Source organism: Dryas octopetala, chromosome 1 (genome assembly GCF_963921425.1).
Source record: "Dryas octopetala chromosome 1, drDryOcto1.1, whole genome shotgun sequence".
Classification (NCBI taxonomy): domain Eukaryota; kingdom Viridiplantae; phylum Streptophyta; class Magnoliopsida; order Rosales; family Rosaceae; genus Dryas; species Dryas octopetala.
In genome coordinates this window covers 7,565,820-7,585,951 of record NC_141366.1, presented here as the reverse complement: position 1 = coordinate 7,585,951, position 20,132 = coordinate 7,565,820, and the positions used below count along the sequence as shown (strand labels likewise).

Below are 20,132 nucleotides of genomic sequence, written 5' to 3'. Positions count from 1 at the left end.
GCTAATATGATGATCTAATTATGAGAGATTGTGATGCACTGTTTTATAAGAGCCTTTAATTACTTCAATGATACATATTTAACTTCACCATGCCAATTTTATTACTCAATAACTTATACATAAAATTGACAAATCAAGTACCTTTTGATTAATCTAAGGGCTCACGGGATCACCATTTTAGTACTAGTGGATTCCACCCCTATTAAAGACGTGTCACAAAAACTTTAGTCTAATTTAAATAGTTCTCTACTTTAACAAATGTGTTTTTTTTTTTTAAAAGAGACTTATATTACAAATTTCTTTTCTTTTAAGTTATGTTCCTTTTTATTTTTGGCCACTTTTTAAGTTATGTTCCTTACCATCACCAAGTGGTAGTAAAATTCCCACGTGCACCTGCACATTTGGAATGGGTAAGTAGCTATTGGGTCTAATTTGTGAATTAGAAGTGTTATTTCATGGTATGATGGGGACTTCAACCCAACACTTCCTTTTTTTGTGGAGGCCCAAAGGTCCAAGAGAAACGCCAATTTCTCTTGGGCCTGAATATGTTCTCATGGACCAACCCAATAATTACACTTCGAATTCTTCGTTGGTTGGCTTGTTTGACTTTTATGGGCCTAGATTGGCCGAGCTTATGTTGATTGTGAGCCCATCTTTCAAACCCAAAAGATAAAAAGTAGGGCCGATTCACCGTAATGGGCCATTAGTTATATAAGCCCAAAATCCCTCTCTCTCCCTCTCTCTCTCTCTCTCTCCGATGAGGCGATGAGTAGAAGAGCAAAAGAGAAGAGTACCAGTAGTAGATGATGGAGCAGAGGGAGAAGGAAGCGATAAGGGCAGCATCAGAAGAGGTATCACGTGAATTCAAAACCCTAATCGACGCTCAGGATTTGGATTCCCTCAAACAATTGCAGCACCTCATGTACTCTCTCTATCTCTGCTGACTGAGCTATTTTTAATCATTGTTTACTATTATTTATTTATTTTTTCAAATGTTTTCTGTTATTGTAGGAAGAAATTTTCTCATGTTTGCTATAATTCCATTTTGTTATATTTCCTAATTGGGTGTTTGTAAAACGCTGTTGAAGAGTCGAAAGAGAGGAAGAAACTTGATTAGTATTTGGGGTTTGGAAGAGCTGTTTCTAGGAATTTATTACACTATGAAGAAATGAAATCATGGGAATCATTCTGTTTACAGTTTAATGGGGAAAAAAAATACCCCACTTAGTCATCCATTGAATTGGGTCGAGTCCTTCTGTTTTGTTCTGATGCTTTGGCAATGTTTGGTAAAGCAATTTATTGGTATAGGTACAGTGGGAAAATGTTATATTGGAGAAAAAGAGAAGTGGGGATCAAACAATGAGGGAAGTGACTGTGCAGCATGCTAAGTTGCATGGACACTTGAATTGTGGATGTAGAGGGTAGGCATTTGGATAGCTTTGGCAATTCGAATGTGTTGTTGAACTTTTGTAGTGTATAATGCTTTTGATGCTAGGTGTGTTTTCACTGAATATATGGTTATAAATTGGTGAAACCTAGATGTAAGAAAACTCCCAAAGATTGACTTTTGTAATGATTTCATGCTTTCTCAGGGGGACACCATATAGTGGGAAGCTTTGAAGTATTATTGTTAAAATTTTTATTTTTTCCATTTGCATGTTTATATGCATAAATGTGTCCTATATTTTCTACCACAACAGAAATTGCATTAACACAGTGTGTTATGTCAGAGTTCCGCTGGCAGTTTATACCGAATGGATATTGAACTGGTTATACTTTTAGTATTGCATGTTTCATGCCTTCATGGTTCCTCTCTTGTTTTTGTTGTTGTTGGTGTTGGTTGCTTACTTGCTTAGCATTTGATTTCTGCTACGCATTTTCCCCCCTTTGTAATTGGCAGATTGGGGAGGTTGCAAGATGGCAATGCAGTCCTGTCACATTTTAATGAGTTTTCAGAACACTGCTTTGCTGAGGTTTCTGGAGATATCTCTAGAAACACACGCCTCTTAAGGTCTATGAAGTCCGATGTTGAATACATATTTCAGAAGTTAAGGTACGATCATTGCTTTCTTTTGGTTCTCTTGGGATTATTTTAAGTGCTCACAGAATCTTTTGCCATTTCTGTGATGCTATCTGAGTACACTGTTTCTGGTTCTTGCCTTTGGATGGTAATTAATCTGAAGATTCCATTTGACATAATTAATTAAATTTATAGTGTATTTACAGAGTTCACACCGATTAAACAAAATGATTTAGCTTGTACTCATCCTAATGTATTGCAAGTTCAATGGGGTCAAGTTTAGTATCAAGGATAAGCTTTGTTCTTTGATTCGTATACGATGGATAAGCTTTGAATATCTACACTTGTCCCCAATAATTCTCTGCATGTTTGGTATTCACATGCATATGTATAACCCTCTGACTAGAAACCATATTAGATACCATAACAATCATTGTGTGACAACTTGTTTGGCTAAAACAACATGATAATTTAAGAAAGCTTTTCTTTTACCTCCATTTCTGGAAAAGTTAGCTATCAGGGTCCAGTTATTAATTTGGCATGTCTTAACTTCCAATTGATGCAATTTTATGTCAACTTCCAGTTGATGCGTATTGAAACTATACTGATGACTAGGAAGTTGCATCTTTTACGCTTAATATGTTTACCTCCAATATAGTTGAATTCTAATGTTATATTTGAATACTTGGAACTGAGACTTTGATACATTTTGGTAATATGATAACAGGAGCATGAAGTCAAGAATTTTGGCTACCTATCCAGATGCATTTCCGGATGAATCGAAACAAGAAGTACTTGACCAAAGACCAGACCTTGAAATTCCTCTGTAACACTAGACACTGTTTATTCATGACCTCTTGAAAGAACATGTCCAAGTTCTGGATTCTTCTCTTTTTTCTCTGTTTCTTATCAATGTTTAAGCATATAATTTATGTTCGAAAGTATTCTTTTTCCCCAGTCAGTCAGTTTATGATGTCGTTTTCCTACCAGTTAAAAGGCTGTGATGGAATTCCAAACCTGTAGTATTTAATTTAAAATCTTGCAATCCAACTGTTCCAATATCCATGCTAATATATTATATATATGCATTTTTCATGCTGAGAAGAAATGTTCTCTTCGTTTTATATAATAGTATAGATGATATAACATTATTTCAGAGGTGAAATTATTATCATAAAGAGTAATATATAATTCACACATTATACATACACAAGATACAACCATACAAGTTACGATCATAGCATGGAGTATGTACACAAGAAATAGTTCAACTCTTTCTCCCTATAAATAATAATAATAATAATAATAATAATAAAATCCTCTTTCTATAAACAACTTATATTTTACGTACAGAACAAAAACAATTTGATATTTTGTGGGGGAGAGACTTGAAAAATCAATGGCGTTTGCTTTGCATTGTGTCTAAATTCAGAAAGCTTTTAAGCCTTTTGTCACTAACATGAAAAATGGAAGGCCATTCGCCGCCGCCATTTGTGTCGTTATGAAACTCTCTCAGAAGGCGCGTGACACTGACACCCCCAACCCCCTCTCTCTATGCGTGAAACCGAAACATGCAATTGTGACTCTCTGTCACGGCCTGTCATGCAAAAAGAGAAGACTTACATAGTGCATGCAGATTGCAGAAGCATGACCAATTCACCACCATCCAATCCAACCCGCGTGGCTCTCTCCCACCCCTCCGATTTTCCCCGCTTGAGTCTACAAAAATCTGAATTAAAAAAGCTGAGAGTTGAGAGAGCACAGAGCAGTGCTGTGCGGCAGTAGTAGCAGTAGAGCGCAATGGCGGGAACAGGTGGGAGTGGGAGTGGAAGGAGCGAGAGCGAGAAAGAGAAGACGAAGATGAGGGAGAGGCAGAGGAGAGCCATCACCACCAAAATCTTCCACGGTTTGCGCAAGCACGGCGGCTACCGCCTCTCTCCACGCTCCGACATCAACGAGGTCCTCCGCCATCTCGCCAAGGAAGCTGGCTTTCTGGTTGAACCCGATGGCACCACCTACCGCCCCAATGTACCTACTCTTTTCCTTTCCTTTCCTTTCCTTTCCTACATTTAATTTGTACTTATTTATTTATTTGTTTTCTTTGTGTGTAAGAGAAGGTTTTAAATAGCTGTCCGGTTTGTGGGGGCCCCAAAGCAAGTGCCACGTGTGGTGGCGAGTGTTCGACCACAGCCTCACCAAGTCGACTCCCTGCATTCAACAGCAACAGCTGCAGGAGCTGCAGCAGCAGTATGAACGTCTACTCATCGTCCCTGTACGGTGGTCTCAGCCACCACATGCAGGAAGCCAGGGCATCCAACCACACCACGCCCGATGCTTCGCCTCCGCACCGCCCTTAGAGAAACTCGATCACCGTACAATTTGCAAGCTTTTAGATAATAGTTATAACAGAATCACAAATATGAAAATTTATGTAGAAATTTACAAAATATAGTTTGTTCATCTCATTTAGTGGATGCAGCCTGAAGATTAGAGGGTGTGTGTGGAATATTAAGTTTCATATTGGTGAAAGAAAAGAACCTATTTTGGGAAATCAATTTTTGTTCTAACACATGAATACTGCTTTACAAATGCATCAAGCCCTTATTTCCTTTGAAAAGGCACTATCCAATTACAAACGCATTAAGAGAGTAGAGGCTAATAACTAACTCAAATTTGATACTCAAAATTGATCAAAGCATTTCAGCTCTTTTATGTGGTTGTAAGAATTCCCTCACCTCATGCAATTCAACTACCATTTCTTACAGTAACAGTTATAGTTATAGCAGCTTGACCCAACCACAGAGTAAAGCCACTCCAAGTTTGAATGCCACTACTACTAGCATTAGTTACTCACATAATTCAGTCAATGTGAAATCCAAGTCTACTCATCTCAGTAACTCTACAAATGAGGGAAAATTAACTTGCATGCAGCATCTGAGACTGACTCTGTAACTCAAACGTAACCCGGGATTTCTCCTGGCACTGGAGCCAACTCATTGTTGCCGAACCTCTCCTCATCATAAAATGAGGCACGGACCACTCTACCTCCAAAGAATCGACCGTCGAGGTCAACCAATGCTTTAGTCGTTTCTTCGGATCTCTCAAACTGCACAAAGATTCTTACTGCCTCATTGACAGGGAAATTTGGCTCTGTTATCTCAAATATAAGCACCCGGGTCACAGTCCCATACTTTGCGCACTCTGATGCTACTTCATCCTCTAACTCATCATCGACCTCGCCAGGGCCCACCTTCAAGAACAAAGCATATCAGCTGCTCATTTTCTTTTATAAAGAAACACATTACACAAGCAAAAATCATTATTTATTACCCTGTAGCCTAAAACAAGGTATACATCTCAATTCTCAAAAGAGTCACAGGTTTGGTTACTTTTATATCATATTTATGCATGTAATATTGGTTGAATTCATGTTGTAAAAGGAAATTTATTGACATTAACTGAAAATTAATGTAATTTTAAAATTATCTCAAAGAACAGTCTTTCACGTTAAATAGTAACTGTTTAAGTTTGTTTCCACCAATCAACTAGTTTTCAGACTGTGTGCCTAGTGCCACCACCCATCCTTATTTTTTTACCGCACCACATTTTGTTCATGTTTGGTAGTTGATTTTGTGAAATTTTTAGTGAGTTTTCAGCGAGTATGGTGTAGTTTATAAAGAAATTTAGAGTGTGGATTTAGGCTCTGTTTCAACTAGGGTTGATCATATCAAGGAGGTTCAGCCCTTGTTGACCAGACACTAAATCTAAATGTGTGTTTGTTAGCCATCTGCCATAAATACCCATGGACTTTGTGCCAGACACTAACAAGTTGTTTCTTTCATAATATCGTTGCACTTTCACATACAGACAAAGAACATGTTCAGCTGATAGGGGTTTCATGGCTAGATTTGTATATAACATTTTTTTTTTGGGGGGGAAGAGAGAAAGAGAGAGAGGAGAGAAGACAGAATGGATGTTGGAAGTTAAGTGTTATGTTTGGGGTGACTGAGTTATATTTTAGGATGCGTCTAGGAAGGTAAATATAAGAAACTTAGCCTAAGTTTCTTTGTTCTTTTACTACAGTCAAATGGCTAGTCCAATCAAAAAGGTTCAACGGCTACGCCACACAAAAAAGAGATCCTTTCCCTACCCTTAAACCCCTCTCCACTCTTGGGGGTTTGACCACTTGCTACCCCTAAACCCCTCTCCACTCTTGGGAGTTTGACTACTTGCTACCCCTAAACCCCCTTCCACTCTGGGGGGTTTGACTACTTGCTTCATTAAAAGTTGAACCCAAAGCCTAGAAGTGAGAGATATTACATCTTGCTACAAGGACCGATGGTAAGTTATTTCTATCGTAATTGTACATATTGGATATAAATGGGCCTTCTTCGTCCCATATCTTATCCAGCAAATACAAGCTTCAACATGAGATATTTAAGGCATAGTTTTAGGGAATATGAGTTCATAATGATCATTTAAAGGAACAAACACATTCTCAGAATACGGAACATTCAATTCACAATAGCAGCATTGAACTTTAGTTCGTCCAAGTATTACTTGTATCTTATAATATTTTGTTCACTTAACTGCTAGTCTAATACTAACAACTCCAACCAGGGTAGACTTTTTGCAACCTACAAATCACATAGAAGCATGCAATTCTCTAAATGTACTTTCTGTGCAGTAAGGGTAACATGAATGGTGATACTCTGGCTATAACCCAAATGTATCTGATGCCAAAGGCAGAAGGGAAGATCTCAACCTAAAAGCAAAGGAGCAGATTGGTTTGCACTTCCAATTACAGCTTGAATAAAGGAAACATTAAACTTTCCATGCAATATACAGGAGTAGGACATGCTCAAAACATCATACATAAATGAACCATTGCAATTTCCTCTAGTTAGCACTTGTAAGAGTTTGTTTCTGCAAAGTAGCTTTTGAAATAGGCATATTACTAGTTCATATACTTCATGCATAACAAGATCCACATCGAATTTAAATTATTGTAAATCATATATTTGTTGCAATACCACTCAAAGCACAAAACAGAATGAGTGAACATTCAAGCAGTATCCATACACCACACTCCATTAACAAGCACAAAGCATCAATAAGTATCATAAAATCAAGCATATGCATACCATGTTCCTAAGCAGCAAAACCCGAGTTGGTGGCCCGTTAAGGCTGACACTCTTCACCTTCTTATCCGGCTTTGTTTCACTGGCATTCACAATCACCCCGGCTCGCCTATCCGTTTTCTTGGCCATCAAGGGAGTGGTAATCCCCTGCTCCTGCTTCCCAAGCCCTTGCCCCTCCTTCCACCCCATCCTCGCCATCATTCTTTGCGCCGCAGTCATTTGGCCGCCAGCCCCTACCCCCAACCCGCCACTCTCCGACTTCCCAATAGTAAAACCGTCCGCATTACTCGGCGGAGAGGGCGACCGCGGAATCGGAACTGCCCCGCTCATCGCTGCACGCCTCCTCCACGCTTCCTCACCCGAAATGTTCAACCGCGAATCGCCTCCGAAATCCCTCTCTCTTTCTCTCTCCTCCCTCTCCCTCCTCTCCTTCTCCTCCTCCTCCTGCCGCCTCCTTTCGAGCTCTCTTCTCATCTCGGCCTCCATTGCCTTCTTCTTTCTCTCCCTCTTGTACTCGTCGTAGTCGTTCGGCCTCGCCGGATCATACTCCTCCAGCACCGTGGACGTGACGCCCACCAGCGCAGGTTGCGCCACGTCATCGAGCATCAGCGAGGGCGACGGTGCAACCTCCGGTGACGCTGTAGCCTTCGGCTGGGCCGAAACGGACGGTTTGGGCTTGTTCTGTGCTTTGAGAACCGTCTGCGGCGGCGCGAAAACCGATGAGGGTTTGCGGAGGGTCTGCGGCGCCATTTTGGTGCTGCTCGACCACACCGTGGTGTTGCTGGGTTTCTCTTCGTCGGCCGAAGAGGGTGGAGGGAGGTCTCCGTACAACCCACCTAGCATTTTGACACTACGCACTCCTCTTTTGCAGTTACAGAGCTCCGAAAATCCTAGAACGAATGCAAGCTTATGGATTGATGTGAATTTGGGGGGTCCTGATAGAGATTTGGGGTTTTTGTGGAAATTGTGAGATTAGGGTTTTGGGGTGTGCTTAGAGATTGATCGGAATTCTGAGAGGGCCAAATACAGGAGCAAGTAATGTGCAGGCTGTCCAGCTAATCACTCGGCCTCTGCTTCTCGTCTTCTTCAGCAAAACAACGGTGAGCCAGTATTTTATTGGCAGGTGATTCCTACAGTTACAGTTACTGTTCATTCGGTAAAGGTTTGTTTTTGGTTTTTCACTTTTAACCCCACATTTCTCTTTCTTTTTCGTTTTCGTTTTTTCATCGAACTGTTTCATCCTAATTATTCACACGAAAATAGTGGAAAATTCGTATTAAGTACAAGGAATAACTCACTAATATCCATATTTAGGGTCATTTTATTTTTAATTCATATTCATATAGTTGTATGGGTATCATGTATTTATCTCCATTGTAATATGTTGTAATTAATAAGAGAACTTATTTTTATTGAAGTGTTAACTCAGTCCTAATTTTTTATTTCAATTTTATTTCTTGAAACATCGAAACAAAAAAAAAATTATTGAAATAAAAGCTTTTCTTTGGTATATTTTTCACATATGAATTAGTCTTATTAATACAGGCATTAATTAATAAGAAAGGAAATAAATATAAAATAAAAGAGTATTTGCATCAAGCATGCAAATACATGAGGTCAAAGTCCAAATGCTCAGCATATAATTTTAATTAAAGAGAGATTAAATATCATCTATTAAACTTAGATGATCTTTGGCATACATGAATCCATTTATCAATATAATTTATGCACTTGACTTTTAGTTTCTAATCGTTATCTACGTGGAAGCAATAAATAAAACAAGATAATCATTATATAGAGATATATTAATTAAGAGATATATTAATTATGCCCTTACTTTTGTTCAAAAGAACAAAATTATGCCCTTACTTAAACAATTTTAGTAATTAATTTAAAAGTCAATGTTATTATAATAATTACTATTACTCCACTTTTATTTTATTCAGCCATGCACTTTTTTTCTTACCTTAATTTTTTGAGAAATTATTAAGTATAATCGTAATACGATCACTTATATTATTACACATAGATTGATTATTGTTTACAAATATAAATCTTTCGTCCACTTATATTATAACACATGAATTGATTATATTACATGACGGTATTACGATTGTACAAAATATTTTTTCCTATTCTACTTTCTTTACTATAGTTTTTATGGCATGTATGTATATGTAGTTATTAATTAATATTACATGATAAGCTCCAATTCTCAACCTCATTAAACAACAAACCTTTGGAGGTCATGGTTTACTAACTTCTAAAAGTTAGGACAATACCAATAACAAATTTTTTATTAAAATCCAAAATCATTATTTTAAATCCTTATCCAAATGACATTTTTACCAAGCCTCCAATCATTCATGATTAGTTTTACAATGTCAACAATATTTTCAATAATAGCATTACTAATTCAATTCCATTAAACACCAGCCAACTTATCAATTACACATAAAAGATTTTCGTATTTTGATAGTATTATATATTAAGTTATAGAGGCATTTTAATATAAAAAAAAATTATTTAGCGCATCAAATAAGGATAAAAATGAAGGATTTAACTTGAAGAATGTATTGTTAGGCACACCTCATAATGTAGTCTCTTAAGTCTTATAAAATAAACGATTCCAAATTAAAATTTAGATTGAAATACTAATTCATTAGATTGACCTCGATCACTCAAGTTTAGTCAATTATCAGGGTTAGAGTTAGATGAAAAGTATTGTTACTACTACCTATATTCTAAATTATTTATTTGAATCTTATTTTATCCCAATTATAAACACAACAAAGAAAGGCACCTAAAAGGACAAAAAGAAAAGAGCCAAAAGAAAATGCAGTACACATTACACAATAAGCTCCAAGGCTCCAAGTTTAAAGGAGAGCAAACAAACCTAGCTAGGAAGAGAATGACATATTTCCATGCTCAAATCTTAACCCAACAATATAATATATTTTTCCTAGCAAAAACTTCAAATACCTATCAAATTCTTTGGATTAGACTTTAGGAAAAAAAAAAAAAAAAACCATAATATATAAGTTATATAACACAGGAAAAAAAAAAAAAATTTAGAGCCGTATAATAATTCCACTCTTCTATAATTTTATATTTCATCTCCGATAACACTCTCTCAAGTCTCAACCCCCCCCCCCCCCCCCTCCCGCGATTGCAGGCTTTGGGTTATTCTTCTCTCTCTGACCCTCAATAGAGATCCAATCGAATCCAAATTCTAGGGTTTCGTATCGCATGCTTGGATCACTTGGTGTTTGCGGTGGTTGGGCGATTGGTGAATCCTCGATTGGGGATTCGTGAGGGGTGCTAGGGTTTGTTTCCTCGGCCGTCGCAGATCCGACTTCGGCTCGGCAATTGGAGGCGGTTTTCGCTGCTCAGTTCACCATGTTTTGGCGTATGGCCGGCTTGTCCACTGCGTCTCCGGTGAGTTAGGCGACGTCGTTTCTTATTGTTTTGTGTTGTTTTGTTATTGGGTATATGGTACAGTGATTGATTCTTTGTAATATATTTGGATTGAATCTTGACGAGGTTTTATTGATTTTTTCTTAATTCTCTGTTTGGCTGGTGAGAAAATGTGGGATCAGAAATAGAATTTGGGATGTTGGATCCCAGGAAGTATTATTGTATGCCAACTCCTGGGGGGCTTGGCAATTGAATTTCATGTTGAAATTAGCGTAGGTGTCATTTCTTCAAGAATGTACTGGATCCGGAATTGGGGTTTGTTGTTTAGTATACATATTTTTAATATGTCACTCTGCAGCAGTTGGCATTAATTTCTTAGATTATCCTTATTGCATTGGTTATCGTTGAACTTCGTATGCCTGTTTGGTTTAGTCTCTTGGTGAATGTCATCGGAAAATTACTTGTTTCAATTTAAACTTGGGAGAGTGCCTTTAGAATGTATAGGTTTTTGGTTAAATGGGATTTGAAGATATAGTTGCTTTGGTTCTAATTTTAATGTTACACTTAGATTCTAACAGTTGCTAAATGGGGATTTTTTGAAAATGTGGGTCGGAAAATCAGGACATGAATTTATGTAGCTTAGAAAGTCCCCTTGAAGATTCAGTTATATCTGCTCTGAATTACAATATGTCTTATGCCCCTCTCTAGAGGGCTGGAGATGGTTTCCAGATGTCACCTATGCTTGTGTTTACCTTACGATTAACTTATTTAGGGTGATTTATACTACCAGTTTTCACTAATATGGAAGACTAGCTTTTTTTTCTGCTTGATTTTTACCCAAACTTCTGCCTTTTATTCTGTTTTTATGTTTCAGGTGGAGACAATTCTGGACAAGGAAAATTTCACATTGGAAGAACTTCTTGATGAAGACGAAATCATTCAAGAATGCAAAGCTCTTAATGGGCGCCTAATCAATTTGTAATGCTCCTTCCATTTCCAAACTACCTATATCTTTTATCTTTTGGTTTCATTTGTTGACTCTTTGTTACTATTGTGCTTCAATGAGTGAGGTAATAATGTAATATAGGGTTTCTATTTTTATGGTTAGTGTATTTCGAAGAGAGCTACTGGTCATGTGTTGCCATAAATGATGTTATGTTTACATATGCATGGATGTGCCAATAGATCAATGGGTTTAAAGGTGAAAGCATAAATTGAACACTTCCTTCTCAACCCCTTTCTCCAGCCAAAAAATAAAATTTTCTTCAGAATTTTTAGTTTCCTTTCAAAAATTTATGCGTATCATTAGCAACTATATATTTGGAGGTTTGATTTTCAGAACTTTTTTATAAAAATAATATCTCGTGTTGATATGTGTGATAGGTCAATGGGTTTAAAGGAGAAAGTATAGTTGTAACACTGCTGTTGATGGATGTGATGCAAATCCTTGGTGTTGAACTGAGATTTAGCTTGGATTAATTGATTTCCATGCCTATTCAAAATGTCTACCTTAAAAACTTTCTTATGATTTCTTTTCCAAATGGATAGAATTCATTTTTATTTTATAAATTTTCATTTCGAAATTTGAGCAGATTAGTGTTTTTGTAACCTTTTTTCTCTGGAAAAAAATATAAAATTGTCGTCACTCTGATTCGTCCTAATAATATAAAAATGTTATTTTCATTCTTTAGTCCTGTTGTGTTCTTTATGTGCTTAACCATCTAAAAGACTTGTTTTCATTTTTCTACATCAGTTATTTTCTTTTATTTTTTTATTTTGTGCTGCCCTGTGTTGCAGTTTGCGAGAAAGAGCCCAGGTTGAGCAACTCATACGATACATTGTTGAAGAAACTCCCGAGGATACTGAAAAGAGGCGAACTTTCAAGTAGGTTGCTTTTAGCGTACATGTAAACATGAGCCTTGATGTTTTTCTCTACCTATTTGATTGATCTTGTCAATTATTGTTTCACAGATTTCCTTTTATTGCATGTGAGATATTTACTTGTGAAGTTGATATCATACTCAAAACATTGGTAGAGGATGAGGAGGTTAGTAGCTCAAACTATTCAATGTCATTGCCTCTGGTTGAAAGTTTGAAGAATGTATAAAGAATTCAGCTTTTTAACCTCTTGGTTATTCATGTTGGCAGTTGATGAACTTGTTGTTCTCCTTTTTGGAACCAAATAATTCACATAGCACACTCTTGGCCGGGTACTTTAGCAAGGTATTGCTTTGTTGAACTTCTAAATGATATCTTCATATTTTGGCAAGAAAGTAATTTTTTCTTCCCCCTTTTTTTTTCTCGGTTTTTTTTTCAATAAAATTTATTTTGTGTAAGAAAATTTCAGTAGCATATTACCTGGGTTTTTATTTATGTTAATTTGTCCATCCTAGGTTGTCGTTTGCCTGCTTTTGCGCAAGGCGGTTCCCTTTCTGCACTATATTCAGGTAAGTCCATTAATATGTTTTTTGTGTTTCTTTTGAAAATCCCTTCTGCTTATGCATTATTTTCCTTAACTTTGTTGTGACATGAGCCATTTGGGGGGGGGGGTTAGGATAAAAGGGAAATACATTGAATTTTAAAATTATTTTCCGAAAGTATTGTTGAACCGATGTACTTTTCTTATATGGGCATCCAGGGTCATCCGGAAATTATCAAGAAGCTAGTTGATCTGATTGGAATTACATCCATCATGGAGGTTGGTTGTTGCTCAACTTTGTTTGTCATTCTGGTGTTTGGAACTTTTATACAACAGTAATTAGCATCTTGAGCTTTCATATCACCCCTTACTGTAAGAAAAAATCTGTTGGCTATTAAATATTGGTGTACTTTTTATTGATTGTCCTCAGTTAGGCAGGGTGGTTCTTGAAAACCTGATTTATCTGTTGTACAGGTTTTGATTCGTCTGGTTGGTGCTGATGAACACATGTATTCAAACTATATGGAAGCAATGCACTGGATACAAGATACTGATGTGCTAGAGATGATTGTGGATAAGTTCAGCTCTTCGGTAAGTGATTTGTTTTACATATAAACTATATTTTTGAGACTGAATATTTATGCAAACCCACGGGTGTCTTTTTTATTTTTAATTTATAAAAATTATTTGTTGTTATCATTATTATTGTTTCTATACTAAAAAAAAAAAGGAAAAGGCTGTGCATTTTTGAATTGCCTGTATGGAAAAAGTTTAGCATGTGTATCGTTTATTTTTTCTATACTTCTAGTCTTGGTAAATATCTATTTGCTGTGCTTTACGAATGTTAATTGTTAATGAAAAGACTTTTAAGAGCATGATTTCTACAGGATTCTCCTGAAGTGCATGCTAATGCCGCGGAGACACTTTGTGCTATAACACGGTTTGCTCCACCTGGACTTTCTTCTAAAATCTCCAGCCCAAGGTAGCATTTGTATTCTTATATTTAGTAGAATTATACAAGCGTTTCTGCTGTAGCTTATGTGTTAATTGTTCATTTTTCTATATTACGCAGTTTTATAGGGAGATTGTTTCGGCATGCTTTGGAGGATTCACGGCCAAAATCTGTTCTTGTTAACTCTTTGTCGGTATGCATCTCTTTGTTAGACCCTAGGAGGCTAACTTTGGGAACTTATCATATGTATGGACGTCAAATGACTCATGGATCCACAGTTACTGCTAATCCCGAGACTGTTGTGGGTATGCTGGAGAGCCTAGGTAAAGTGTTTACATTTGATCAAGTTTGATCTCATATGCGACTGCTATGCGTACACTTTCATGTCTGTGTAGGGTGTCACTATTTCCCCTTTTTATGGCAATAGGAATCTGAAGCAGAATTTTTTTTTTGAAGGAGTAATTTTTCTTCTATCATCATAAAGTAAATACTGATCAGGCTTCTATACTGCAGGTGATTTGCTGAAGCTTTTGGATGTTTCCTCAGTGGACAATATATTGTTTACTACATATGGAAAGTTGCAGCCGCCCCTTGGAAAACATCGCTTAAAGGTGACTCCTTTTATGGGATTCTCAAGGCCTCCTTTCTGTAATTTAAGAATTGACTAGTTTCTGATTTATTTAATTTCTTTATTTCTCCACAAAAAATTGCCTTTTTGATTGCGCTGTGTTGTTGGGGCATCATTAATTATATGGGATTTCACTTGATATATTTACAAACTCTCTAAATTTGTAATGCAACTATCACTGGTGTCTTAAGGGCAATATTTGTATCTTTATGCTGCTTATACTTGACCATGGAACTTCTCAGGTTGTAGAGTTCATTTCAGTATTACTTACGGTTGGTAGTGAAGCTGCCGAGAAGGAATTGATTAGTCTTGGAGCAGTACAAAGAATTTTAGACTTGCTTTTTAAGTAAGCCCAGAACTTTTCATGTTTGATAAAGAGTGATTTGATACTAGGCCTTATTATTCCCTGGTTTTATTCCAACTCCAGGTATCCATATAACAACTTTGTACATCACCACATAGAAAACATATTAGTATCATGTTTGGAAAGCAAGAATGCTCCTCTTGTTGAACATCTTCTTCGTGAGTGTGATCTTGTTGGAAAAATACTTCAAGAGGAAAAGAATTTTGAATTGGCTGCTGATTCAGACAAGGTGGTGCTTCTTCACATTTTGAATTATTGTTATCTTATATACAGAGAATTTATGTATATTTTTGTGTTGTACTGGTAGTTTATTGAAGCACTATTTAAACATTGTTTTGTTTCATTTTTCTTGCAGCCAACAGTTCCTGCTGAGGGTAAATCCCCACCAAGGATAGGTAATATTGGACATTTAACTCGTATATCCAACAAACTCATTCAGCTGGGGAATAACATTAGCGAGATTCAGGCATATCTGCAGGTTTTTATTTCTATTTCTTCATATTTATGTTTTTTGGTTTTTGACGTTTAATATTTATGGAACAAATATCTTGAAGTGAAGCATTCTGTTATGGGCTGAAGCCCAGTATTAGATGGTTGTTTTAGTGGTGCACAGACTCCTTTCACTTCTACTTTTTCTCTGTTGATTTTCCGCTTACTCTGTATGTGGGTCCCCCTAGGCTCCTTGCTATTTTTACTTTGTTATAAAAGTTTAGTATTTTTGGAATTTTTTAGTGTTTTAGCACTTTTGTTGAAGTTGAAAAAAGATATACCTAACTGTTATTCCTTACATTTATTCTACAACTCCTTGTTAATACTAGTTTTATATGATTTCCTTTTTTTTTTTGGCTTCATAAATTTATCCATCTCCATTTTTGGTTGCTTTTGTATGGAGTTATGTAGTTATTTCCAACTAAATGAAACTTCCTATACAGAATAGCACAAACATGATGCCACCAGAAAAAGTACTGCGGTGTGATTTTTAGAGTTGTAATTATTTTGACAGGAAAACAGTGAGTGGAACGATTGGCAGACAAATGTCCTAGCAAAGCGTAACACAGTGGAGAATGTATATCAGTGGGCCTGTGGGTATGTTTATTTATCTGTCAAAAGTATTTGGTTTTTTCATCTCACATTTTCATTTGATTTGCAATTGCATATCCCGAGTAAAGCTCAGGTAAATCACATATAGTTATTAGTGCATTTTGCACGCATGAAGAGATGAAGTTTCTTTCTAGTAAATTGTTCGTTTTCAGCTCCTTGAAACTATATCGATCTATCAATGCGACTCTTCCTCTTTCATTTCTTCTTATTCTCTGCTGTTCTACTGATATCTTTTTTCAGCTATCTAATCGTTTTGTAATCAATTGTAACAGGCGGCCTACAGCATTGCATGATCGTAATAGGGATAGCGATGATGATGATTACCAAGATAGAGATTATGATGTTGCAGCCCTCGCAAATAACTTAAGCCAGGCTTTTCGATATGGCATTTACAGCAATGATGGTTTAGATGAGGTGCCCCTTGAAAGCTTTTAGTTCCCTTTGTACTTATTTTATTAATTTTCTTTGTGTGTGTGTGTGTGTAATATCATTGTAAGGGGCAATTCAAAGGGGGAGAAAGAAAACAATGGCCAGGATAAAAATAAGCTAGAAATGTGATGGTAGTCAATATCTTGTGTAGTTATCCTTTATTAATGGGATGGTAGTCAATATCATGTGATATTCCTTTTGTACTTATTTTATTACCTTTTCTTTTTAAATCTTTTTGGCTAGAAATTATTCTTTGGATTGGGTGGAAAATAGTTATGAAGACAATGATTTACTTGGTTACCTACTTACCTTTAGAAGTATATGCTTAAAAATAGAGTATGTGTTTAAAAATGCCATTCATTTGTGACGAAAAATAAATGTTTGAATTGCTTTGCCCACGTACATTCCGTATTTGTTTGCTGGTGAGATGGATTTGATTGAATCTTGTATAACGAATTTTTTCTTGAAGACTAGAATAATTGGAATATCATTTTTTTTATTTTTCTTAAAGATCTTGAGAATGACTATATTAAAGGACAGCATGAAGGTAAAATGGGGAAGGACAGTTTCAAAGAGATGATGAGAAGAAAATAATGGAATGGTTTGAACTTATGAAATGTATATACACAGAATATATGAAACCACCAGGATTCTGAATTCATTTTTAGGAAAGTTATTGCATTATTCTCTGGCCCCTGGGACGTTTGGATGATGTTGCCTGTTAATATTTCCAGCGCCTGGAATTTCTATGTTTTTTTATTGCACCACTAAGAAACCCAGTTGCACCTCATAAACTTGGTAATGCTTGAGGAAATGGGAAGATGTTGATGTGCCGTTCCAAACAGTCATCATACTTGAGACCAAAAAAAAAAAAAAAACTCTTCGTCATTATTAATTCTGTCTGATTTGTTATCACTGCTAGTGCAAATCATATGAATTGGTGCTTATACTTGGGTTAATGACTTCATATAGCAAACTGCTCTTTCTTTTCTGTAGTTCTTATTTCCTGCCCCGTGCCTATTTGATGATGGTGATGATTTTTCTTATTATTTGTTCTGATGAGTGAATGTACTTTTCTTGCTTTTCAGGGCCATGGCTCACTTGAACGAGATGATGAGGTATATGTTTGCTTTCCATAAAAGATATATGTTTTTTCATATTCCAAAGGTTGCTAGTGTAAAATTTAATTTTGGTAGGACAATTTGTACCCTAACAGGGTTCCTTCATTTTCTTACTATAGCATCAACTCTCTCTCTCTCTCTCTCTCTCTCTCTCTCTCTCTGTTCATATGTAAATATGTATCCAGTCTAATTACAATTAAGTGTTGTAAAGTCCAGATTTTCAGTTATAAGAAGCTTTAACGTAGTTCTTGCTTCTGTTGGTAAATTGAATTTTGGCAGGATGTCTACTTTGATGATGAATCTGCTGAAGTTGTCATATCTTCATTGCGTTTGGGAGATGACCAGGAAAGGTAGGTAGAAATTCTTTAGTATTTCTGTGGGAATTAATTTTGGAAGAAAATTATATATATTCTTCTTCTTCCCTGGTTTTTTGGCTAATTTTTGAAGAAAATAATTGTCCTTTTTATATTCCTTTGGCTTTTGGGTTCTTTCCACTGTTTGTGTGAGAGAGCCTAAATCTGTCACTCTGACTTGCTTGACATGGTTACGTCTTCTACTTGCAGTGGTTCTCTGTTTACAAATTCCAACTGGTTTGCATTTGAGGATGACAGGGTTGCAAATGATTGCTCAACTGGGTCTCTTGCTTCTCCATCACCTAATATGGGGGAGGCTAATGTTATCAATGATGGTAGCGATGATGTCATTGTGGGTGAAGATGATGACTTGATTGACACTGCAACATCTTCTCCAGAACCAGAAACAAAATCAGAAGATTCGAATGTTAATGTGCCCAACAGTTCAACGGAAATGGGACCCGGTGAAACTGATAAACCACCTGAGTGGGTTGAATGGAGGGAGACTTCGGACTCTGGGGAACCTTCTGATGCCCTACCAAATGGTGAGCTTCAAATGGAATCTTCAGATGCAGCTAAATGTTCTCCATCATCCTCTGACCCGTTGGTAAATAATGATGAAATTGTTGCTGGACCTCAAGATGAAACATCAGTTGAGAATTTAACTTCAAAACCTTCTGAGCTGTCAGAATCAAGTAATGAGAATCCAAGTTCTGAAGCTACCGTAGGTGATACAGGTGATAAACAAGATGACAAGGAAGCGAACTAATGTAAATTCTTAATGATCAATTTAACTGGGCTAACTCATTACTCCACGACATTGATCGGGCGGGAAGGATTCTAGACACTGGTTGGTTGGCTGGGTGACTGTAATCCTAGGGCCCTGCGCACATCATCGAAGGCAGAAGGCAGTGTTGTTGAATAGGGCTGATGATATTTTTTTTCCCCACCTTTGAGAAATTGCTGTGTCATCTTTCTTTCTCTTTCTACCCGCCCTCTCTCTCTCCCCCTCTCTATTTGAACATGAGGAAAAATGGAAGGGCAGGTTCTCATTTGCAGAACTTGTAGCAAGTAAATTTCATCTTTCATCAATTGTCTAATGCTAGGTTTTGCAGAAGTTGGATTTATCAAGTGCTGCATGTATCTTTAGCAAGGACCTGTCAATATATATATAATATAATTGCCCTCACCCTCACTTCTTTGAATATTAAAATTGATTTTGGAAATGATTTCTGTCTGATGTTCTTGTCTTGTATATGTTCTCTGATACAGAATAGTAATTCCAATTATACAAATGGAAAATCCGGATGTTCCTTGTTACTTGTATCCAGCACCTGTATAACCCGTCAGATTATTTTGTTATTTCATGCCATGATGACATTAAAAAGTTGAAAGATCTTGCTTTAACCAAGTATTAAAATGAAAATCCACGAATGGTAGTTTGTGGGATGTGCTTTTGTTGGACGATCAAACTTGTTTTGTGGGATGCTATGGCTCTCATCCACTTTTTGATCCTCATCTTGAGAGAGTTTTAATACTATGGCTCAATTGTAAATTTATGATCAAACTTATTTTTTGGTTAAATTTTAGGTTTTAAATCTAAAATTGAAAAAAAAAGGTTTATTGATTTTAAACTTATTACATCACATGCCATTACAATAAAAAAATAAAAATAATATTACATTAATTTATATTATATTGTATTATAAAATAAAAAAAATCAATCCAGTCACAATTTAATTGTGACTGTCTTGGTAAATTGAAAGAGACAACTCACACTACTATACTCTGTATTATTTTGAGTAAAAGTATTATTTTGACATCTATTTATACTATATTGTTGTATAATTTCTCTAAAAAAAATTCAATTAAGTCACAACTTAACTGTGACTGTCTCACAACTTAGATGTGACTGTCGTTCAGTCACAATTAAATTTGAAATTGTGAGTGTCGTACAGTCACAACTAAATGTGAAGTTGAGATTACATTAGCAAATTTTCAAGATAATATAAAAGCCTTAAGGGTAATTTTGTCAAAATCTTATAAATTTTAACTAACACCCATCATATGTGGGCCAAAGGACAAAAATGTCAAAGGAAAAGGCTCAAATTAAAGGAGCTAACAGATTTGTGACTTAATCTAAAAAACTACATTTAAATTTGATAATTCAATTGAAATATTATATAG

At 36.2% G+C, this 20,132-nt stretch overlaps 4 protein-coding genes across 4 annotated transcripts; 3 read left to right on the top strand and 1 right to left on the bottom strand.

Moving 5' to 3' along the window:
- Window positions 1-738: 738 nt before the first annotated feature.
- Window positions 739-2,981, top strand: LOC147297220 (kxDL motif protein). Its single transcript, XM_086228706.1, has 3 exons — window positions 739-922; window positions 1,901-2,053; window positions 2,748-2,981. The coding sequence occupies exons 1-3, from the start codon at window positions 804-806 to the stop codon at window positions 2,848-2,850; spliced, it is 375 nt and encodes a 124-aa protein (XP_086084832.1). The 5' UTR covers window positions 739-803; the 3' UTR covers window positions 2,851-2,981.
- Window positions 2,982-3,336: 355 nt separating this feature from the next.
- LOC147297219 (uncharacterized) lies at window positions 3,337-4,414 on the top strand. The gene is made up of 2 exons (XM_086254289.1): window positions 3,337-4,048; window positions 4,138-4,414. Exons 1-2 carry the CDS (start codon window positions 3,821-3,823, stop codon window positions 4,375-4,377), a joined length of 468 nt encoding a protein of 155 aa, XP_086110415.1. The 5' UTR covers window positions 3,337-3,820; the 3' UTR covers window positions 4,378-4,414.
- Window positions 4,415-4,609: 195 nt separating this feature from the next.
- Window positions 4,610-8,259, bottom strand: DRT111 (D111/G-patch domain-containing protein). The gene is made up of 2 exons (XM_086254279.1): window positions 7,165-8,259; window positions 4,610-5,270 (listed from the first exon to the last, which is right to left on the bottom strand). Exons 1-2 carry the CDS (start codon window positions 8,002-8,004, stop codon window positions 4,974-4,976), a joined length of 1,137 nt encoding a protein of 378 aa, XP_086110405.1. The 5' UTR covers window positions 8,005-8,259; the 3' UTR covers window positions 4,610-4,973.
- Window positions 8,260-10,306: 2,047 nt separating this feature from the next.
- Window positions 10,307-19,134, top strand: LOC147297217 (SIT4 phosphatase-associated family protein). Its single transcript, XM_086239931.1, has 19 exons — window positions 10,307-10,599; window positions 11,453-11,556; window positions 12,376-12,462; window positions 12,550-12,625; window positions 12,727-12,801; window positions 12,972-13,025; window positions 13,217-13,276; window positions 13,472-13,588; window positions 13,885-13,979; window positions 14,070-14,272; window positions 14,463-14,560; window positions 14,820-14,923; window positions 15,005-15,170; window positions 15,297-15,419; window positions 15,945-16,027; window positions 16,315-16,456; window positions 17,560-17,589; window positions 17,872-17,942; window positions 18,156-19,134. Exons 1-19 carry the CDS (start codon window positions 10,561-10,563, stop codon window positions 18,712-18,714), a joined length of 2,286 nt encoding a protein of 761 aa, XP_086096057.1. The 5' UTR covers window positions 10,307-10,560; the 3' UTR covers window positions 18,715-19,134.
- The last annotated feature ends 998 nt before the right edge of the window (window positions 19,135-20,132 follow it).